The sequence below is a fragment of the Xenopus laevis genome, chromosome 6L (genome assembly GCF_017654675.1).
Source record: "Xenopus laevis strain J_2021 chromosome 6L, Xenopus_laevis_v10.1, whole genome shotgun sequence".
Taxonomy (NCBI): domain Eukaryota; kingdom Metazoa; phylum Chordata; class Amphibia; order Anura; family Pipidae; genus Xenopus; species Xenopus laevis.
Window position 1 is genome coordinate 101,744,305 of NC_054381.1, and position 23,418 is coordinate 101,767,722.

A 23,418-nucleotide genomic window follows, 5' to 3' on the forward strand; every position below is an offset into this window, starting at 1 on the left:
CACTTTCCTATTAGGTAAACCTATTATTGGTCTATCTGCGGCTCAACAAAAACTAGTTAACCATGTTTTAACTGTTACGCGAATAACTATTGCGGCTAAATGGAAAACTTCGGCCCTTCCTACAATGGCTGAAATTAAATCAAAAATTAACCACAACAAACAATTTGAATATAGGATAGCTCTCCTTAATAACACGATCCCCAAGCATTTAAAAATATGGTCTGCCTGGGAACTTTTCTCACCTCCTTGACACTATGAGATTCGACTTCGAAGCTACTGCATAGTTTGGTCACAGTGGAAATAAATGTTAATTTTTTTTTTTTTTTAGTCCAATATTTCTCTTTTTCTTTTCCTCTTTTTTGATATGCTTTTTTTACGTTAATTCTGTTACTGTTACAGTTCAACTACGACTATTGCATTACAGTCTCTTATAATTGCACAAGAATTTATTTTTATTTTTTTCTGAACAAGTCTATACCTTTTCTTGTTACTTTTCTATGCTACGGCTTAGAAGTTGGGATCATGAGCAAGGTTAATGTTTATTATTACATGCCTGCAATCGTAATGCTGCTCTGATAGTATTGGATGAGGAAATTGTGAACAAAAGAAAGCGAACAAGATAATAACCGATGATGTACTGTTTATATTTTGCTTTATTGTCAAATTTATTAAGCATGTACTATTGACATAAAGTTTGCTTTCAACTTGTGTACTCATATTTGCTTTTCCTTTCCTGTAAAAGAGAAAAATTACAATAAAAATTTAAGTTACAAAAAAAAAGGCCCACAAACAAACAGCAACTGAAAGCCGCTGCAGTAAAGGCCTGGCAGAGCATTAAAAAGGAGGAAACCCAGAATCTGGTGATGTCCATGAGTTCAAGACTTCAGGCTGTCATTGCCAACAAAAGGTTTTCAACCAAGTATTAGAAATGAACATTTTATTTTCAGTTTTTTTATTTGTCTAATTACTTTTGAGCCCCTGAAATGAAGTGATTGCCCCCCCCCTAGAAAAATTCAGTTGCCAAAAAAACTTGCCTTTAGCTTCCTGCAGGCGCAGCCTGTAACCCCATCCGTCAGTGCTGCTCCAGACTGCGAGAACTTAGGGCCAGCCAAAGCACAAACTACCTGCCTAGATATGAGGGTTGGCCACAGGGTCAGTGTATCCTAGTGGGAGCTGGGAGGCCAAGGAGGGTGCCGCAGCCGCCACTTGGTCCTAGAGTTCTCTGAGCTGCAGTTTATTATACAGTGTGTTTGGCTGGTTGTTTTCCACGAGAAGTTGTGAATGCAACGTGAGTTCCTGGAACAGTTAGGAGCAACATGCGCCCTCCCCGCCGTCTGGGAAAACGCAGCCTGACACTGAACGTGGGTTTGGGATGTGATTCGCTGCCAGTAGGATTGTTGCCGTATGATACCCTTTTTTGATACCAACTTACTTGCCCCCCCCTGGAAAATTTTCTGCGGATGTCCATGCTTCCTCAGCTACTTGATGGTCAGAATGGTTGGAAAATGACCAGCAGGTGTAGCTGTTGTAGCAAAATCATTTATATTAACAGTACAAGTTAACCTGCCTGATCGACATCTGGTAATTTTTCAGCAAGAAAACGGTCAGGGAAACCCGTTGGAGGGCCCCATACACTGTGTTGAATAAATAATGTAGCAGCACAGTTTCTGCATTGGAGTATCTGTTCCTATATCGAGAAGTATTGACACTATACACTATACACAGGACATAAAGTTGGGGACTGGATACTAAAGTTTTTCTGGCGCAAGCTGGGCTCGCATATTAAGCAAACTTTGAGGCCCCATACACTGGCCAATAAGCTGCCGACTTGGTCTGTGAGCAGCTTTTATTGGCTATATGGCCACCTTTAGTCTAAGATTGTATTCAAATACAAGAGTCCTCTGCACTCAAACCATTATCAATATATTTAAGACAGCGACATTTTGTGCATACTGCTACTGAAAAATGCCTTACCCTTTAAACAAAACAGGGATTGTTTGTCCATATATTGCAATATATTTAAGCTGGCCAACTACGTCAAAGTCATCCCATATCTGGCCAGTCCTATGCTTAATTTTATCTGATTCATTAAGAATTCTATTGCTTCATTATACATTTTACAAAGGGACTAGGTTTTACCTGCAACTTACTTGCTGCTTTCAAAGTAAACCTCCATACTTGGCTGCCCTTTTATTACACACCAGTGGGATCACCTGACTATAGATGGGAAGGGTGGGAGCTACAACATGGAACTGGTCACTGCTCCTGTATAAACTATAACAAACAAGGGAAAGTTGTGCTCACCACTATTTTTTAAAACCATTAGGCGGGGCTGCAATTAGGCGTGTATTTGACTATATGTATTTTGTGGTCACAGCCTCATTGCACCCCTGCCTAATGGTTTTAAAAAATAGTGGTGAGCACAACTTCCCCTTGTTTGTCTAAGATTGTATTGTCACTAGGGTTGCCACCTTTTCTGGAAAAAAACACCAGCCTTCCTACTGTATATTCTTGCCATTTTTTCCTATTAATTGGCATCAAACATAATTGTTACTGGCCAGGTGGCAACCCTAATTGTCACTCAGTCCACTGACTAAAGGGGCAATGCTCAAGAGATTTAACTGGGGAGGATTGACTGATAAAATGCTTGTTCTAGCATTTTCAAGGGATTCTAATTTTGATTGTGCATTTTTAGTTGGACTGTTGGTAAAATGCCTGAGATTTGTCATAAATCTCACAAGGGATGATAAAACAAGGAGCAAAGTGCTAAAATGCAGTTATATGTAGATATACCACATTCTGCTATGTCTTACCCAATCCTCAGGACATGGTGAAACCCATGATTTGCATTTTTTTGTCAGAGAGCCGGGAGTAGTAGTATTGCCATTATACATATACTGTAGAATTATGTGCTTTCTGGGTGATTCATTTAAAACATACTGAATTTAAAGAAACTGTACCAAACTATGGGATATGGCAACTAGTTAGGTTCCCCAATGACTGGGCAGGAAAGTTATCCCAAGCCAGTTCTATAGTCAAAGAAGAGATGCGCATGCTGGCCTGGGGTGAAAGTCACAGATATTTTTGTTACATGCAGTGATGTACAGTACCATTATCACCAGTATTATAACATATTCCCTTGAAAGTGTATATCCTACTTTACATTTATTCCTTGTATATCTTTCCATGCATTAACAATGGCTAGAAACTACATTCATACAATCTATATACACTTCTTATGTAATTACAGTCACCCCGGGTAAATAATGGAACACAAAACTATACTACTAGTTTCACACAGAAGGAAGCACTTCATACCAAGGCCATCATTGTCCAGATCATTTAAATGAATCTTAGCCCCAAATCGAGCGTATGCCCGGTCTCCACTCAGAGTGCTCAGAGGAGATAATGAACTCCTTGATTTCAGCTCAAACACTGAAGCAGTCCCAGCGTGGTGCAACTGTCTAGATAGAAATGCAACTTGGTAGGTACCTGCAAACAACCACATCACAGTCTGTTAATCAGGATAATATCCGACATCAAACACCTTAAAAAGCTGTTAAAAGTATATACATGTTCACATTTTTTATTATGTTTCTAGTTGGTGTCTAGTCTAGTCTAGTCTAGTTCAGCCATCATACAGTATGGGGCCGATTCACTAACTTCGAGTGAAGGATTCGAAGTAAAAAAACTTCGAATTTCGAAGTGTTTTTTGGGCTACTTCGACCATTGAATGGGCTACTTCGACCTTCGACTACGACTTTGAATCGAAGGATTCGAACTAAAAATCGTTCGACTATTCGACCATTCGATAATCGAAATACTGTCTCTTTAAAAAAAACTTCGACCCCCTAGTTCGCCATCTAAAACCTACCAAACTCAATGTTAGCCTATGGGGAAGGTCCCCATAGGCTTTCCTAAGTTTTTTTGATCGAAGGATATTCCTTCGATCGTTGGATTAAAATCTGCGCTAAATCCTTCGACTTCGATATTCGAAATTGAAGGATTTTAATTCCCAGTCGAATATCGAGGGTTAATTAACCCTCGATATTCGACCCTTAGTGAATCGGCCCCTAAATCTTATAAAGAAACAGGGAGGCCCATTTATCAACATTTGAATTTTAGTGGTTTTAGAATTTTTTAAAATTACGATTAAATTCTATTTCTCTAAAATCACAAATGCCTCGTAATTTATTAAAATATCAGAATATAGAAAGCACGAATGGAAAAAAAGCTGAATGAGCCAGAAAAAAATAAGAATACATCAAAAACCTTTAAAAATGCTAGTTTTTCTGCCGTTTACTAGCAAAAAAAATCCTAAAGGTCTGAATGGCTAAAAGTTGGTCCAATAGGATCAGAGCAGCTCCCATTGACTTCTATAGGATGCAGGCCTGGATTTGTGGGCCACAAAGGTTCAGACCTAGGGTGACAAGATTTAGGATCAGCCACATTCTAATTTTTTTCTAAAGCCCTGGGAACGCTCAGGAGATTTTACAGTTATTTAAGAGCAAAGACAGTCGAGAAGATTTGGGGACTAATCTCCCTGAACTGCCTCCGACAAATCACCTCTTCTTTGGGAGATTTATCTGCCCGAACTGCCTCCCTGCCAGCTAGAACCCAAATCGCCGACAGGGTGGCACTGGGAGCGCTTCGTTTTCCGAAGTAGCCTCACGAGGAAACTTCAGGCGGCTTCGGAAAACAAAACGCTCCGAGTGCCATCCCGCCGGCAATTTAGATTCTAGCTGGCCTGGAGGCAGTTCGGACAGATAAGTCTCCCGAAGAAGAGGCGATTTGTCGCCCGGCGACTAATCTCTCAGAATCTTCTCGTCTGTCTCTGCCTTTAAACTCCAGCGAGCCTAATCCCCAGTGTTCCAGCAGAAACCTGCAAATCAACACGCTCGTGAGTGGAGGTGGGGGCAGGCGCGAGGATTTTTGTATAAGAGTTTTCGTGCTTTTCGTACATTTTATAAATCTTGAATTTTTTGACTTTTAGAGAAAAAAAAAGATTGATTTAGGAAAAAAATATATAAATGTGAATGTTAATAACTAGACCCCCTAGTCTCTCTCAACAACACTGTACTAGTTTACCTTAAAGGACAACTATACATTCTAAGCAAAAACAGATATTAAAGAATGACTATTATAGAATCGTATCAAATTGGCATATGGATTCCAGCATACTGTATATTGCCCTTTTACATCATCTGTATCGTATGTCACTCACTGACAAATAATGCAGGTTCTAGCTGTAACAGGAAGAAGTGTGGGAGTCAATAACACAGCTCTGTCCATTCATTGGCTGATGTAACCTAGCATGTATGTGTGTCCTTTGACTGTGAGCACATTGCATTATACCAGAGGCAGGTGGATGGAGTCGAGTATTACAATGGGATTAAACAATGGCGTATACTTGTAGTAAAATATATTTTTCATGAAAAGGTTTTATTCACATGACACAGTGTGTGCCAATGTTCCCTCTAATTACTTCTCCGCTATGTGCGCAAAAACATTCTTTTGTGTGCACATTTTTAAAAACTGTATGCAGGTCTGAATAAATGCAAAATCTAGTGCTTTCACATAAATCTAGTGCTTTCTCACAATTTGTTGTGTGCGCTGGCCTCAAAAGTTGTGTGAGTGTGCACAAGTGCACAGTTTAGAGGGAACATTGGCTTGAACTGTTTTATAGAGACCTGAAATGTTCAGATGGATAGTTTCCCATCCATGCATCCCTTCCCACATATAGTTTTACATCTCCCTGTGTTTTCAGTTATTGAGTACATAATGCTTATATTACAAATACCCCATGTATAATACTGTACATACTTTGTGTAGGTGTTCCAATGAGAAGAATGTGTTTACGCCTTCCACCGACTGAGATAATTCCACTAGCAAATGATGAGCCTAGTTTGCTTTATTTCTGCAACAGTTTGAAAGAAAAGTTTATTGAATGTATGTTTATATACCTAAATCTTGCACAATGACCAGCACTCAATGATACAGGGTATTGTACTGTATATTGTGAATATCTTTCTGCAAGTTGTATGATACATTACCAGCAACATTTGGTTGGAAGAACACTGGTTTATAACACCATGGCAGATAAACCTTGCTGAATATACTTTGCAACTGCTGATGGTCTCTGGTACTCAGGATCACATCTCAGCTCACATTTACTTATCCCAGGTCAAGAGGACTCTCGTTAACATAAGTGCTATATTGCACCAGTACCGTTACCAGTGGAAACCTGAACAGCTGCTGTAGTCATGCAGCAAGTACAGGGCTCCATAGCACTGGCAGGCAGCTCTTTATTCAACATGGAAGCCAAAGTCTTTGCACTCCATTCATTCTGGTGCATAGAACATAGGGGCAGATTCAGTAACTGGCAAAGTTTGATTCTTAAAGATGTGATTGTGTAGAGAATAACCAAACCAAGCATAATCCTGCTTTCCAACTATACTCCATTCTGCTTCTTCTACAGACAACCTACCTGTGTTGAAATGTAAAGCTAGTCAAATTGAGAATTCATGTTACTCTGACTTGTCCTAGCATATTTATCACCCTGGCATAAGGCTAGACCAGAATGTTACATGGCCCGAGATGTCACTTTGGACCATCTCTTGCTCCATGCAGTATATAGTAGTTTATAGAAGTTATATTAATCTAAAGCTACTGGACTTGCTCATCCAAGGTGATCTTGGGTTGTGCTATTATCCGATAGAGTGCAATGCACAACATCAGAGCAGTCTGCAATTAATTTGTATTTGTTGTGGTGTGTGCCAAACAACTGTATTTTTCCTACGACAAATCAACTATATGTTGTTTATGTGGCGTAGGTCTAGCTGTTCAAAATATGCTTGACTGAAAAGCACCATCTGACAAATCCTTCTCTTTCACTTGTATGAGAAACCCCAGAACCACTCTACAGAATATTTTCAGACTGAAAAAGACTCATAACTGCTTCCTTTCAGAGGTGAAAGGCACCCCATGTGGCATTAGTCTATGTCTCTGTCATATTTGTACAAGAATACAGTATGTTTGAATAAAGAGACTGAGAGAGAGGTAAGTTAGTAATTAGTAGAAGAGTAGTTTACAAACTGAGTTGTCACAGACAATACCGCTACATACACAAAATACATCCTTCTTATATATTACCTTTCCTACTGGTACTTGAAAGAAATGCAGCCACTAAACCTCTTTGCTTTCCTCCACCTGGAGCATATGGTGTGCCAATTACAAGGTCTTTCTTTCTGTCTTTATTCATATCAGCTGCTAGGAGGGTCCAGCCTAGGTTACAATATGTGAACTGTAAAAATAAACTAAAATGAGAATACCATGATCATAGCAAAGCATAGTGCACAAACTATAATAATTAATCAAATATTTTAAAAGACCAGTCACAGAAAATCCACATATAGTCTACATCATATACAAAGTTCATTCAAAGGGTAATTCATCATAAAGCTGTGTTCAGATATACCTGAACACATGGGGGCCGATTCACTAAGGGTCGAATATCGAGGGTTAAGTAACCCTTGATATTCGACTAGGAATTAAAATCCTTCGACTTCGAATATCGAAGTCGAAGTATTTAGCGCAGATAGTTTGATCGAACTATCGAAGGATAATTCCTTCGATCGAACGATAAAATCCTTCGAATTGAACGATTCGAAGGATTTTAATTCAACGATCAAAGGAATATCCTTCGATCAAAAAAAGTTAGCCAAGCCTATGGGGACATTTCCCATAGGCTAACATTGACTTCGGTAGCTTTTAGATGGCGAACTAGGGGGTCGAAGTTTTTTTTAAAGAGACAGTACTTCGACTATTGAATGGTCGAATAGTCGAACGATTTTTACTACGATTCGAAGTCGTAGTCAAAGGTCGAAGTAGCCCATTCGATGGTCGAAGTAGCCCAAAACAAAAAAAACTTCGAAATTCAAAGTTTTATACCTTCGAATCCTTCACTCGAAGTTAGTGAATCGGCCCCATGATGTTAAGATCCTATATGTTATTTGAATGTTGCATATAAAATGAAGTTTAAAAAATCTTTTTCTTTGGATTTAAATTTTTTATTTTTCTTTGATTAATGCACATAAAAAATGCATTGAAAATGCACAAATAAATGTAACGTGAGATCAGGCAAGAGAGAGACCCTTGCAGAGCTTAAAGGGGTTTTTAACCTTCCCAACATTTTTTTTTCCATTCAGTTGTTTTCAGATTGTTCACCAGAAATAGACTCTTTTCAGTTGCTTTCCATCTTTTATTCTTTATAGGTTTTTTTCCAAAACTGAAGTGTAATGTTTACGGGATGATGGGAGAGAGATGGATGGAGGGAGGGAGAGATGGAGGGTGGGGGTGGATAGAAAGAGAGAGAGAGAGAGAGATGGAGGGTGGGAGGATGGATGATCAGCTCATCCTGCATGTTATGGTCACATTTGGTTGAGAAGACAAATCTGCACCTCCTGATCCATAAAACACATATACAGAACCCTAGAAAAAATAGAAATATTATAAAAATCACATTTTTCTTTTTGAACTTGCTATTTTAGTTAATATTGTACTGATCAAATATAAATGGTGTAGGTACTAAAGGTTGTCTTCTACACACTGTATAAGTCTGTATGAGGTATCACTGCATTGCATTGCATCTTACTGTGTATCTGAGATATTGGGACCCCACAGAAGGAGCTCCCACTGCCACGTCCAGGTGTCCATCAAGGTTAAAATCCAGTACTGCCAAAGAAGATCCAAACCTGCCAGAGTTCTAAAGAGAAAAATAGGTGCACAGATACAATATTTGATAAATTAATCATTTGGTGACTCATGAATAAATCTGATAACACACATGTGGTTTGTCCAGTAGTTAAGATTATTCAGCCCTTAGCCGGGTGTCCAAACAGCTGTACTGTGTGCAACTTGGTCATATACAGTGATGGTAATATTACTGAGATCTCATTATTGTGCTTTTTGGGATTAACTATCTTTTAAACCCTATTGGAGCTCAAATGGCTCTTTGGATTCTTTATGATGAGTGATCATCTTTTGTAGTGGAATTGGATTCAATTCTTAGTAACTGATACTTTAAGCTTTTTTAGTGACCCCATGCTGTAAATTCTCGGTCAAAAACATAAAAAAAGAGTAACTTTACAAAGTTTTTTCATGGTAGTTTATAAAATTTATTTTATAAAAATATATTTGAAACTGCAAATTTGCTCTTACCCTTCTTATAATTTGCACAGTAAATAACACTTGTGTACACTCTCACCTCGTAGCCTTCAAGCACTACATCTGCATCTTTGTCTAGGTCCATTTTGGCAGGTGGAAGTCCACTTGCTGATCCATAAACAATGAAGACACGACCTATTTGAACATGACCCAAGGTGCTGTATCCTGGAGCTCCAACTACCAAATCCCCATGTCCATCACCATTTAGATCTGCTGTGACCATAGCCCTTTGCAGGAAAGAAAACACTAGTTCAGTGTGTTATCTCTACCACTGAAAATATCCGTGTGGATAGCAATAAAATTGCACATTGGCAGTTATCCTGCATATTGTCCTTTTGTCCTCTGTTTTGAACTTATACATTGGTACATAAAGGTGTATGGACGGAGCACCTGTGGGACAGCTGGACTAGCTATATTTCGCTTTTACGTGTATAAACTACAGAGTGAAAGGCACTGAAAATATCCATTGAATAGTTAAATTTACATCATAACAAAAGTAACAGGGTTCACTTATACACTGGTGCAATATGCTACTATAAAGTTATGACATTAAAACTGTATTTAAATGTGTTTAATTAACCAATGGAAGAAAGTGTAGCCACAGTTCACCTTTAGAGATATTGAGTGTTTCTATACTATGACTATACTGTACTTATTATTATACATTAAATTTATGTAAGGTGATACATATGTTCATTGAGCAATCAAATGATTTTCACAGGAGCCATCCTGACTTTAATTTGATTCTCATGTTGTACAGACAAATATAAGACACAAACCATCCAAGCCTTGCATAAGGTGAACTGACGAAGTAGGAGTTGGAAGGGCTGGTAATATGGTTTGGATACTGGCCAGTAAAATTCATATTCATTGCATCCATAACATTGCTCACAAACAGCACAGAGCCCTGCAGAAATGAAATTTAATTTTTAAATTCATATTAAATAACATATATTGAAAAACCCCTTTGTAAATACTATAAACATAAGCTGAAATGAGCTTTCCCTTTCACTCCCTGCCTGTCATTTCTAGCCTCTACCATAGGCAGTATGTTTCCTATTCTTTGGAACAGTAAGCAATGAAAGTAAATGCAATGTATTTTATCTGCCATGGTTTTCTCTAAGAGCAGGACAAGGCAGAGATTAAATCACCTGGTGTGCTGGAGACTGAAGGGTCTTCACTGTCCAATATACATTTAAATCTTTCTAAACTCAAAAATATTAATAGCTTATTTATTACCTATTGTAATTTTTACTGAGCAGTTATGATGGTTACCACTAGGTCAGATTTACAAAGGCATCTTTACTTTAAATAGAAGTAGCACAGAAAAGAAGCTTGACATCTATAGACTTGCATTACATTTTTTTTGGCAAACTTTCAGTTTGTTAGGGTGTTATAGTTCAATACTGCTGCTGAAAGATTCATATTCAACTGCTTAAAGTAGCACTGTGAATCCATCATGATTCCATGGTTCAAATTTTCAGAAATCTGCCCCATAATGTTTGTTTTGGTGTCTGAATATAATCTGCATTGTGGAGATTTACCTTTGCCCAAGAATTCATCTGAAAGACAACTCCTGAGTCCACAGTGATGTTATCAGCTCCATCTGCTCTCATGACCGAGGGAGTAAAATCTCCATCAAATTCATTTTTTTGCCAATGTTTTCTTAATTTTGTGCATAAAAAGACTTTTGGAGGTTAAACTTCAAGGTCTTAGCATTAGATATTTACCTTGGTTTTATTTGTATGATACTAAAAACTACAGTGTGGCATGTCTGCTTTATGCAGTTAATAAAAGAAATTCAAGTTTAAATTTGGCTTTGAATTTGGCAGCACCAAATTTAAAACCTCCCTCCATCTGCCTCAATGGTTACATCCCCCACTCCCACCCGCTAGTGTCCCAGGTAAGGTAACAGAGTGGCTAGGGAGTGTGGTTTCTAGCAAATTTAGAGAAAGCAGACTACAGTCCACCCCCACCCCCCATGGCTGCAGGGTATGCTTCCTCTGAGTGATAATCATCTAACTGAAACTAATATGATTTTGGGCAATTTATTAATACAAATCAAAGACTAGTTTATGCTCTAGATCTTAAGGTTGGCAGTGTGTATATAGCATATATGAGAAATGGGTGAAATGTAAAGAATAATGCAGGAGATAATGTTTACTCACATGTTCTTTTCCCTCCTCTCAGTATTACATTGTATGAAAATAGGGTTTTCAGGTAAGTAGCAGTCACTAAGAAGCAAACAATAACAAGCTTCTTATGAAATGGTTAAGACAATGCTAAAAACATTTAATACTTTATCACTCAAAACACACTTCCCTGAAATCCCCACTCACCTAGTACCATTATCTAACATGAAACTGATCAAATGGAATATGTTTGTAGACCAATAAACCATGTCATCAACGCCACCAAGAAAATATTCCTGGAATCTCTCCACCAAGAAAGGAGATTTGCTTGCATATGTTGAGTGAAGCTAGGGAACCAATAATATAAAGTTTCTATCAGTAATAATCCGGACAACTTTTTGGTTAAACCAAACAAACATCCAACAAAGCAGGGCATATTACCTTATCAATACCAAGGGATTCCCCATACCTAATCATGAAGAAGAAGATACTATAGTAAAAACATGTGCTTGTCGATTTTTACTCCAGGATACAATTTATTGAAATGCATTCAACTCACATTTCCAGGAAGAGTATGTACGTGCAGTGAGTAATTGTGTTCTCTTCTTTGACGGTTTTGCCATAATAGAGGTTGTAGATGTTAAAGAGGTCCTTCACTGGAATGTACCTAATGTAATGGTTAGTATTATAATACCAGTAGAACACTGAACAGCCTTATGAAGATCTTTTACAGGATAACATACTTACAGAGAAGGACAATGATGATATTATCTAAATTAAGGGGCTTCACAAGCAGCAGACTTTGAGACTGCTGGGAGGGGCTAAGAAGGTATAAGAAGGGTATGGAAGATGTATTATTTATGGGCCTTAAATTATTTCACTGTGGGGCACAGTAACTCTAGGTTTGCCACTTTCTAAACTAAAATCTCACCATTTGGCTTCTAGATAGTCAAAGTTAAGTTCATAACGGCTGAGTACATCACCACCTGAAAAAATAAAACAAAAAAAGTTTCACAGGACGCCAAGGCCAACATGCAAAATGTTGCAGGCTCATTGAGGGTACTTTGCAATTCTCTGTGAAAGAGACCTTGAGGGTAGGGCTGCAAAATACAAAATGTTTCAATTACCATTATCTTCTTCTCTACACGGTGGTAAAAGTGCAAGGGCATTGCTTTCAGACAACTGTAGGGGGTATTCGCCCTTAAGTGCTTATTTGGCAAAAATAAAAGTTAACAAAAGAAATCCCCATCTCGCTGCTGGATACAGGTATGGCATCAGTTATCCAGAAAGCTGTAAATTATGGGAAGGCCATCTCCCATAGACTCCATTTTATCTATTTTTTCTTTTAACTTTATTTAAACTTCTCTGTAATAATAAAACAGTAGCTTGTACTTGATCCAAACTAAGATATAATTAATCCTTAATGGAGACAAAACAATCATATTTGGTTTATTTAATGTTTAAATGATTTCTTAGTAGACTTAAGGTATTAAGATCCAGATTATGGAAAGATCCATTATCTGGAAAACCCCAGGTCCTGAGCATTCTGGATAACAGGTCTCATACCTGTACTTGCAGCTAAAAATGGCGGTAGAGCTGAGGGGGTGGTAAATTCATTCTCTGCATTCGTCACATGCACAGTACAACAGCAATGTCTGCCATGGGCAACACCGGACCTAAAGAAAGCCCTGTCAGTATTTGATCAGTGTGCAAAAAAGCTATAAAGTTAATTATATTATTAATAAATTATATTATTTTGAGAAATGTATTATGTCGATATTAGTTATGTATTAGTATAAACTCTTTGCATGTCACCATCACTAGCATCAGCAGGACAGTAGAGGTTGAATAAACAGAGAGGTCAAAAGGGCATGTGTCTATTACAGAGCACGTCTACTCTTAAAGGAGAAGGAAAGGCTTCTTTCACTTGGGGGTGCCACATGTTAGGCACCCCCAAGTGATTGTATTTACTTACCTGAAACCCTGGGCCGGTGCTCCTATTAGCAGAAAACTGCATGGGCCCAGGTTTATTCCAGTGAGCACCACGGAGCAATCCGGCTTCTTCTTTCTTCAAATATTCCGGGGCAGACACATGTGCAGTAGAACGAAATAGCTGACTTTTTAGTTAAAGTTCGACTTCTCGCTGGAAGAACCCCAGGCCGGTGCAGTTTTCTGTTGATAGGAGCACCGCCCCGGGTTTCAGATAAGTAAATACAATCACTTGGGTGCCTAACATTTGGCACCCCCAAGCGGAAGAAGACTTTCCTTCTCCTTTAAACAGTATCTGAAAAATACATTATACAATTTATATGAAGCAAGAATTATGTTTACCAAAATCTCCAGTTTGATGAGCTTCAGCATAGGAGCCATAGAAATCAACCTTCAAAGAAAACATTCATCAATATTTCAGAACTGATTGCTTAAATGTTTACCCTATTTGACACTGAGGGGCACATTTACTTAGCTCGAGTGAACGAATAGAATAAAAAATACTTCGTATTTTTTTGGCTACTTTGACCATCGAATTGTCTACTTCGACCTTCAACTACGACTTCGAATCGAACGATTCGAACTAAAAATCGTTTGACTATTCGACCATTCGATAGTCGAAGTACTGTCTCTAAAAAAAACTTTGACCCCCTACTTCGCCACCTAAAACCTACAGAGCATCAATGTTAGCCTATGGGGAAAGTCCCCATAGGCTTTCCTAGCTTTTTTTGATCGACGGAAAATCGTTCGATCGATGGATTAAAATCCTTAGAATCGTTCGATTCGAAGTATGTAATCGTTCGATCAAATGATTTTTCCTTTGATCGTATGAACTCGAAGGATTTACTTTGACGCTAAGTAAATGTGCCCATGAGTTGATATATTTGGCTCCTGCCATGATATACATGAAAGAATAAAAGCGGTTTTATACTATAATTGGGAGTGCTGTCAATTCCTTGTATTCGTTCTGAAAAAGCATGTGAAGGTGAACACATGATGTGGCGTGCACCCCTCTGATAAGAAAAGGAATCACCGAGGAGCTGGGCCAACAAAGAAATTGTAATCTGTGGGTTCCGGCAAATGCCAGAGGGGCTGCTGTAAGTTGCCATAGACAGTCACTATATATTGGGCTGGTGGGGGCTGTTTGGGCTGCTGTGTGGCCTGTTTGGGCCTCTGTGTACCTGAAATGCCAGGGCCTGTTTTGAATCTCAGTTCAGGCCTGCTTCCGTCCTCTGAGGTTATATGTGACAACAACTAAAGGTGACCATAGACGTAACAATTACGATCTTTCTTCGAAAAGATCTTTCCAAGATCATTCGTTTCAACAAACACGTGTAGAGCAGAATCGTCAGATAAACAGGTAGATATACAGGTAGAAGCAATAGAATTCTACCTGTATCTGACGATTCACCACTAACAATGGCCGATGTTTGGGTGCCTTCAAAGGCACCTAATCAAAACTTTCCGTCCAGCCCGATTGACAAGCCGACCGATATCCAAGTCTTCTGCCGATATCGGTCGGCTCTTTTTCCACCATACACGCACCGAATATTGTACGAAAATTTGTTTTGTATGATATTATCTGTGCACCTATGGCATCTATTCATTTTAGGGAAATATGCATATATCTTCCAATTTGTTTTTAATACAACCCGTACAGAATGTTTCTTTATAACAAAACATCTATTTGGAATAAAAGTTAAAGAGCACATACATAGTTGACATACAGTATATACTTAGTGGTTTTTAAAGCAAATTTAATCTGTCTGTACACAAAACTAAAACATTTTAGCAGGGACTTTAAATACATACTTCCCCCATGGCCTTAAGAAATCCTTGGTCGATATTCAAACTATGCCAGCTCACATCCGATACCATGTGGGATGCAATACCAAACAGGAAGGCCACCAGTCTCTGTGCACTCTGTTAAAAAGTAAATATGTGATATGACCATTACTATTATTACTACAGGTTATTTGTTGGAAAGACAAAAGATGATAGTGGGCCTATTATAGCTTACAATCTGTTGTTATCTTACTTTTATTGCACCTTTTTGGGGGTTTCCGCTGACTGTGCAGAGGGGTGGTTCACCTTGGAATTGCTAATTCTGAGCAACTTTTCAATTGGCCTTTATTTTTTATAGTTTTTGATCTATAAAAACTCTTTCCAGCTTTCAAAAATAAATGCTCCCTGAGGCTACAAATGTATAGTTATTGCTACTTTTTATTACTGATTTTTCTATTCACGCCCTCTCCTACTCATATCACAATCTCTTATTCATATAAATGCATGGTTGCTATGGTAATTTTGACCTTAGCAACCAGATTGCAAAAATACTGAATAAAAAGCAAAATAAATCAAAAATCACAAATAATAAAAAATTTAAACCAATTGCAAATTGTCTCATAATATTATTCTCTCCATCATACTAAAAGTTATTTTAAAGGTGAACAACCCCTTCAAAGGTGGAGAATTTTTTCAGAAAGTAATCTTTACCTTGTCCCATGGCTGTGGATAGACTTCTCGGATGTAATTAATGCTAGTCTTGAGAAAAGGTGTCCAATGTGAATCTTCAGATACTTCATGGCATTTTCCTTTAAAGACAATATCAAAATAGGAAATTTAAATATTTAAACATATTTAAAGAATATATTCTATTTTTATTAGTACTGTAAACTCTGCTTACTCTCAGGTAAATCTGTTTATTGGTTATTTCTATTTTGCATTGCAGTGGACCCAAACCAAGGAAAATTTCCAACAGACAAAACAACTGGTCCTATGTACTAGCCCATTATCAATATATATACAAGGACATTAAGACAATTTGTACATTAATCTACTAAAAACAATGCCTTCCCATTTAAACAAAACAGGGTTTGTTTGTCCATATATTGCAATATATTTAAGTTGGCCAACTATGTCAAAGTCATCCCTGGTCTGGCCAGTCCTACACTCAACTTTCATCTAATTCATTAAGAGATCTATCGCTTCATTATACATTTTACACAGGGACTAAATTTTACCTGCAACTAAAGGTGGCCATACACAGACTGATAAAAGCTGCAGACAGACCAAATCGGTAGCTTATTGGTCCATGTGTGGTGCTCTCCGACGGGCTTCCATGATCGATATCCGAGAGATCGCGCAGGGGTAAAAATCCTGTCAGATCGCTGACTGCATCTGTTCGTTGACGTGGCCCCGTGATCCAGTCGCCCGTTATGATCTGATCATTGGGCCCTAGGGCCCACTGATTGGATAAGCCCAATATCGCCCAACCCAAGGTGGGCATATCAGGGAGAGATTCACTCATTTGGCAAAATCACCAAATGAGCGGATATCGATATGTATGGCCATCTTTACTTGTTGCTTTCAAGGTCAAAACTCCCAAACATGGTTGCCCTTTTATTGGCCAATACTTAGATCACCTGACTATAGCTGGGGTGGGAGCTACAACATGGAGCTGGCCACTGCTCCTGTTGTATAAAATATAGCAAAAAAGGGAAAGTTGTGCTCACCACTAAAGCTGACCGTAGATGCAAACATCCGATCGTACGAATCACCGTACGATCGGACTTTCCCATCTCCCGACCCGCCACTAACCATTCAGATCAAAGTCTTACCAGTCAGATTAGTTAAAGAACAGATCAGAAATGTTCTGCCCCTGACAGCAATCGTAAGATATCTATGTGCAACCAAAGCTAGTGACAGTCTCCCACTGAAAATCGTACGATCGGCAATACAAGCAGAGATATTATCGGCAGCCGACAGAAATTTTCTAACCTGTCCGATCGACCAAACGACCGATCTCCGCCGGACGAAAAATGTCGGGACTCTCCACACATGTTCCGAAAATCGTACGAATCCTCGATTCGTACGATCAGATCTTTGCGTCTATGGCCAGCTTAAGGGTCAGGGCACACGCTCAGATTCGGGAGATTAGTCGTCCGGTGACAAATCTCCTCTTCTTCGGGGCGACTAATCTCCCCAAACTGCCTCCCACCGGCGATTTACATTCTATCCGATTTGTTTTCCGAAGTTGCCTCACGAGGAAACGGGGGGCGGCTTCGGAAAACGAAGTGCTCCCAGTGCCAGCAATTTACATTCTAGCCAGTGCGAGGCAGTTCAGGGAGATTAGTCACCCAGAAGAGGAGATTTGTCGCCGGGTGACTAATCTCCCTGAATCTGAGCGTGTGCCCTGACCCTAATAATTAAACTATTAAGCAGGGGTGCAATGAGGCTGTGGCCATAAAATTTATATTCAGCATATCAAAGAACAACACTTTTAAACTAGGATGGTATATAGGGTGTTTATTTTATATTGCTGGGTTTACTTTCACAAAATTTGACACATGCAAATAAATTACTGTCAATTGACAGGACAATGGCAACATAGGCCAAACAGACAGAATGGCTGATCACAAGTAGTTCTTCAGGCTCTACTTGATAACAAAACACACCTAAAACTTGCAGTCATAAAAAGCATCAGGGTACACACTACCTGCTTGGTATGCCTCAGGATGTTTTTGTAATAACTACAAAAAAGATACAAGAAAAGCATAGTATTTACCATAGTCAGGATGCTGTGTTATAACAAATGTTTAACACAAACGGACCCATAGCACAAAACACTTTGCATTCCGTGAATGGGCGACTGATGGCTATTTCAAACATTTGCTCTGTGAGGATTGCTTGGGATTAATAATGTTAGCATTGGCACGACTGGTGTCCATTATAGTTAGGGGCCGATTCACAAAGGGTCGAATATCGAGGGTTAATTAACCCTCGATATTCGACTGGGAATTAAAATCCTTCGACTTTGAATATCGAAGTCAAAGGATTTTAGCGCAAATAGATCGAACGATCGAAGGAATAATCCTTCGATCGAATGATAAAATCCTTTGAATCTAATGATTCGAAGGATTTTAATCCAACGATCGAAGGATTATCCTTCGACCAAAAAAACTAAGGAAAGCCTATGGGGACCTTCCCCATAGGCTAACATTGACTTCGGTAGCTTTTAGATGGCGAACTAGGGGGTCGAAGTTTTTTCTTAAACAGACAGTACTTTCGACTATCGAATGGTCGAATAGTCGAACGATTTTTAGTTTGAATAGTTCGATTCGAAGTTGTAGTCGAAGGTTGAAGTAGCCCATTCGATGGTCGAAGTAGCCCAAAACACACTTCGAAATTCGAAGTTTTTTTACTTCGAATCCTTCACTCAAAGTTACTGAATCGTCCCCTTAGTGCTTTTCCTATTAGGGTGTCTTCATAAAAGTCCCATGTGCCATGAGTTTAGGGATTAATTAAAAGAAAGGTGCAAAGTTTGCTACTGCAACCAGTCAGAAGGCAACATTGACTGATCAGTTATCTGAACACAAAGATCTAATTGACAGCTCTGATTCAGTAGGGCTGGGCAAAAATTATCAGCTTAAGTACATTTATTTTAGTGTTTTATTTTTTCATTTCTGCTACCCACATGTAAGAAGCTGAGAGATATATAAAAAATAGTTTGAAACAGCTATAGTTCAAATCATCAAGAATTATAAGATGGTGTACCAATATGGAAAGTAATTTCAGTATATATATATATGTTTGACACCACGTGGGTCCATTTTCTGTTTTGCTAAAATTTAAAAAAATAACATAAACAAAACGGTTCGAATATCAATATTGCCCATGTGTTCTATCTACAGTATCAAGTCATTAAAGTTTCCCTTTAGCCATGAGTAATGTATACAAATGTTAGAAAACCCATTTATGGGTTTGTCTTAAATACAAAAAGATTTACCTGAAAAGAAGCAGCAAACATTTCTAGTACCTCTCTGTAATTAACATTTCCCTCTATCTGGTTGAAGAACTCCAGTGCTCTGTGAGCTGTAGGAATAACACATTTGTATATAACTGTTACATTGGTTATGTCATTAAATACAATAATAAGATCAAATAAAAAACATTATTTATTTACAAACTTTAGAACAAAAACATAATTTCAAACAGTGTTTATTTTTGAAATATTAATCATGTATCAATATAATTCTGAAATGCTTTAGTCATGGGACCTTCCTTACAGGAATGTTGCCGTTGTAGGACCCATGTCCAATCCATACCTGTATCTTCTCACTCTGTATGCTACTTCTTTGCACGCTCAGGTTGCTCTCTGGGAGCAGTGTATTTCCCCAGTCTGACCTGCATCCAATTCTAACCTGCAATGGTTCATAAAATTCCAAACCAACCCCCCCCCCCCCAAGTGGTGGTTAAACCACAGGTCACCGTGGGTTTCATTTCAACCCACACATAACTAATTCCTTACCATACTTTAAAGCATTGCTCATAATTGATTATTATTATGCAAGCCTTTAAAATAAATTTTGAAAGTCCTACTTCTCTAGTTCGTTGGTCTTATTATTATTTTTAGCCAATACTGCAATTGATTGCATACAGCCTGATACACAGGGGCAGATTCACTAAAGGGCGAAGTGGCTAACGATAGCAACTTTTCACCAGCGTTAGCATCCACAGGGACATTGCCAATTCACTGACAGGCCCAGAGGACAATTCATTAGTGAAAAAGACCGTCGCTAGCATTTGTTCACTATCTCTCGCCACGCGACTGTTCGCTCTAGGGAAAGGTCATTACTCCGCAAATTCAGTAAAGTGCGGATTTTACAGAAAGTTACCTCTTTCGTCAGAGTTGACTTCGCCACCTCAGACCAGGCGATGTACTAAAAAGAAGCTAGATCTTCCTCAATCTTCTGTCACTTACATCATTTCCTGTCTGCTGAAAATGGATTCAAGTTCCAAAAAACGCTGGTGACTTTTCCTTTTTTGAAGCGGGATTAGCTGCATGTAACATTCATTTTACAGTGGGCTCATGTGTAGGACATAATATTAACTCTCTTGTCTTTATTAAGGTTCCCTGGACATTTGTAATAAAAAATGGTAACTTCAAGCATTTGTACCAAAATTTATAATAAAGATGTCCATACAACTTTAAATTTTGAATTTGAATAAACTTTGAATTTTCGCTAGGCACAAATGAATGTTAGCGCATCTTCATGATGAAGTGCTCGCACTACTGAAGTAATGCTGGCGAAAAGTCACCAGCACTCGGCGCCTAGGACGCAACTTGCATATTAGTGAATTAGCGTTGGTAGCGAATTAGCGCCTGGTGAAGTGGACGCTGGCATAAATTCACCCGTTAGTGCCCTATAGTATATTTCCAGATAAGACCACACATTAACCTGAAATCTTCATCCATTTTGGCAGTATCAGGTGTGGGTTTAGGCCAGAGAGGGCACTGAACATCAACTCAAAACTTCACAATTTGGGAAGTTCTTGTCTAGATACATTACTCATATACAGTACAGTGGCTTGCAACATAGTGTACATTTAGGGGCATATTCATTATGCTGTGCAAAATTAAATTCAACGACAAAATGGTATAAAAAACTGTGTAAAATAAATGGCGAATTTATCAAGCTGTGTGAAATTTTACACCATGTGAATGGCAGATTTGCTGATGTTGTTTTACATTGCTTAGTTGCTTTAAAAATGTTACGCCATTTTTTACACGCGAAGCCTGGTGATGTGTTGTGTATTATCCCACTAGTTTTTTACACAGCATAATAAATATGCCTTATAAAGTTGCTTTGTAAATAACAGGTAAACATTCAGGTGATTTGTATTCTATTATAGAATATAACCCCAATGCAGTCAAAGCGTCACAATAAAGTATAGTATGCATTATAATATCAATAAAGAACTTACCAAGCTCAATATGTGTTGAAATACCGCACGGTGCAGCCTGCAACCAAAGCAAAGAAGTAATTAATAATGTGCTTTTCCAGAACAAGAACATTGTTGTGATTCCAATTATAAAAAGTGTGTTGCAGTATGAGTTTGAGACAGTGTAGGATTTTAGAGTTGTAACCTTTGTTGTTTGTTGTGCTTATCTCACAAGGGTAATGATACCGTTAGTTAAACTGTCCAGTTTAGTAAAAGTAGTGTGTGTGTGTGTGTGCAGTCTAAAGGTCACTGAAAGGATTTTTAGTAATAAAATCAGTTTCCCCTGTCTGCCAATGGGAAGAGTACTTGTTGTACCTTGATTTTATATATCATTTCTTTTTAAGTCTCTAGTCTTTTTTGAATACATTAACTATTTTGCTTTTATCAAGAGATGCCAACCATGATCCCTTCTTAGCACGTCTGCCCTGTCCCTGACTCCACAACCCATTCCGCCACAGTCCTGCTTTCAAAGATTGCACAGTTCTCATAGACAATCGTGATAAAGCAGCTTAAGAATATGTGACAATGCTTGAGAATTTTCAGTTAAAGTTGACGTTCGCCTTTGAGTTAGTATGATGTGTGTGACATTCTGAGACAATTTGCAATCTGGTTGCTAGGGTCCAAATTACCCTAGTAACCATAAACTGATTTGATTAAGAGACTGGAATATGAATTGTAGAGGGCCTGAATAGAAAGACAAGTAATAAAAAGTAGCAATAACAATACATGTGTAGCCTTACAGAGCATTTATTTTTTAGATGGGGTTAGTTTTGAATATGAATTGTAGAGGGCCTGAATAGAAAGACAAGTAATAAAAAGTAGCAATAACAATACATGTGTAGCCTTACAGAGCATTTATTTTTTAGATGGGGTTAGTGACCCCAATTTGAAAGCTGGAGTCAGAAGAAGAAAGCAAAAAAGTCACAAACTATAATAATAAAAAAAAATGATTGAAAATTTGCCCAGAATTTAACTTAAATGTGAACCACCCCTTTAAGAGGAGCTGCATTTACAGGTATGAATCCATTATCTGGAAACCCATTTCCATAAAGCTGTGAATTAAAGGAAGGCCATCTCCCATAAACTCCATTTTAAACACATGGTTCATGTTTTTAAAAATGATTTGCCTTTTCTCTCTAATAATTAAACAGTAGCTTGTATTTGATCCCAACTAAGAAATAATGAATCCTTATTGGAGGCAAAACAATGTTATTGGGTTTATTTAATGTTTAAATGATTTTTATTAATATGGTGATCCATATTATCTGAGAGCCCCAGGCCCAGAGCATTCTGGATAACAGGTCTTATACCTGTATCTTGGAAACTTTAAGATCATGGGGTTTTTTTCCAGTGAAAAACGAGCAGTGAGAAATTGCAAGAATTGTTCTATAAGTGAACTGGTCATACACTCTGTACCTTAGCTGTAATTAATAGTTTGAGTAGCAGTGGGGTAAAGGAGAATTCAACCCTAAAGTTAAAAAAAAACCTGTGAAACCTTCGGAATGAGACTGGCGTGGCAGCGCATGCACAGTTGGCGAAATTTTCTGTTTCGCAACAACTGCACATCATCAGGTGTATGGCTTAACTCCAGATACTCTAAATTGTCCCAGTTTTCACAGGACAGGCCTGCACTGTCAACCCAAAAATGGATGGACCTTGGGTGGATGGGGGTGTTTGGGTATAACTGGGTGTGGTCAGACTGAACTGGGGCATGGCCTAAAGCCTCATAGTTATTCATAAAGTAAAAAGGAGAAACAGGAAAAAGAATCCAAATAACAATAAAAGCCTTAATAGGCCTACTGTATATATTGTAGCCGTCTATAAAATTGCCAGAAAGATTATTTCTTGTGCAGACATTTATTGAAATTGTGGATAGGTTACAACTGCCAGCACAGCTTCTACAGTATATTCCTTGTAGCAGTAGAGGCAGTAGATTTGCAGCCTCTCTTATATAATTGCTAAAAATGTACCTTGTCTGTAGCCAGTATGGTACCACCTAGTATATTACCAGTGAAAATAACACCTGATGACAAAATATTATTTTTACTGGCTGGGCTGGTGAAATGCAAGGTGGCTCCGTTGCAGCTACAGGTGAGTTATTTTGGCACATATTTGACATAAAAAAACAGACAAAAAATATAGGGTATATAGGAAATCTGCTATTCCACCCAATCCCTCCCCCCCCCCCCTGGTATGTATGAAAGCTTGTACACATAGCGTAGAAAGCTCAACTATACAAACAATACAACATTTGGAATATTTAGAAAAGCTTTGGTGTTTAAAAGGC

At 38.4% G+C, this 23,418-nt stretch overlaps 1 protein-coding gene and 2 long non-coding RNA genes across 3 annotated transcripts; all 3 read right to left on the bottom strand.

The window, feature by feature from the left end:
• Positions 1–635: 635 nt before the first annotated feature.
• Positions 636–2,907, bottom strand: LOC121394703. The gene is made up of 2 exons (XR_005961949.1): positions 2,814–2,907; positions 636–733 (listed from the first exon to the last, which is right to left on the bottom strand). It is a non-coding gene; the product is annotated as an uncharacterized LOC121394703 (long non-coding RNA).
• Positions 2,908–3,129: 222 nt separating this feature from the next.
• On the bottom strand, positions 3,130–7,559 carry LOC121394701. Its single transcript, XR_005961945.1, has 3 exons — positions 7,153–7,559; positions 5,824–5,917; positions 3,130–3,492 (listed from the first exon to the last, which is right to left on the bottom strand). It is a non-coding gene; the product is annotated as an uncharacterized LOC121394701 (long non-coding RNA).
• Positions 7,560–8,078: 519 nt separating this feature from the next.
• On the bottom strand, positions 8,079–21,263 carry LOC121394700 (phosphatidylinositol-glycan-specific phospholipase D-like). The gene is made up of 16 exons (XM_041566334.1): positions 21,114–21,263; positions 19,165–19,220; positions 17,845–17,878; positions 15,843–15,940; positions 15,159–15,269; positions 13,689–13,737; positions 12,289–12,343; positions 11,917–12,024; positions 11,799–11,826; positions 11,565–11,704; positions 11,394–11,459; positions 10,770–10,890; positions 10,005–10,132; positions 9,266–9,452; positions 8,654–8,764; positions 8,079–8,490 (listed from the first exon to the last, which is right to left on the bottom strand). The coding sequence occupies exons 1-16, from the start codon at positions 21,202–21,204 to the stop codon at positions 8,407–8,409; spliced, it is 1,467 nt and encodes a 488-aa protein (XP_041422268.1). The 5' UTR covers positions 21,205–21,263; the 3' UTR covers positions 8,079–8,406.
• Between the last annotated feature and the right edge of the window lie 2,155 nt (positions 21,264–23,418).

What these genes read in the sequence shown, in the direction of transcription:
- LOC121394700 (XM_041566334.1), bottom strand. Translation starts at nt 21,204, where the DNA reads ATGTTCTTGTTCTGGAAAAGCACATTATTAATTACTTCTTTGCTTTGG. An exon ending in GACTATCTAGAAGCCAAATG is followed by an intron (nt 12,025 to 12,288) that starts GTGAGATTTTAG and finishes CCATTACATTAG; the next exon opens with GTACATTCCAGTGAAGGACC. An exon ending in TACATACTCTTCCTGGAAAT is followed by an intron (nt 11,827 to 11,916) that starts GTGAGTTGAATG and finishes CTTCATGATTAG; the next exon opens with GTATGGGGAATCCCTTGGTA.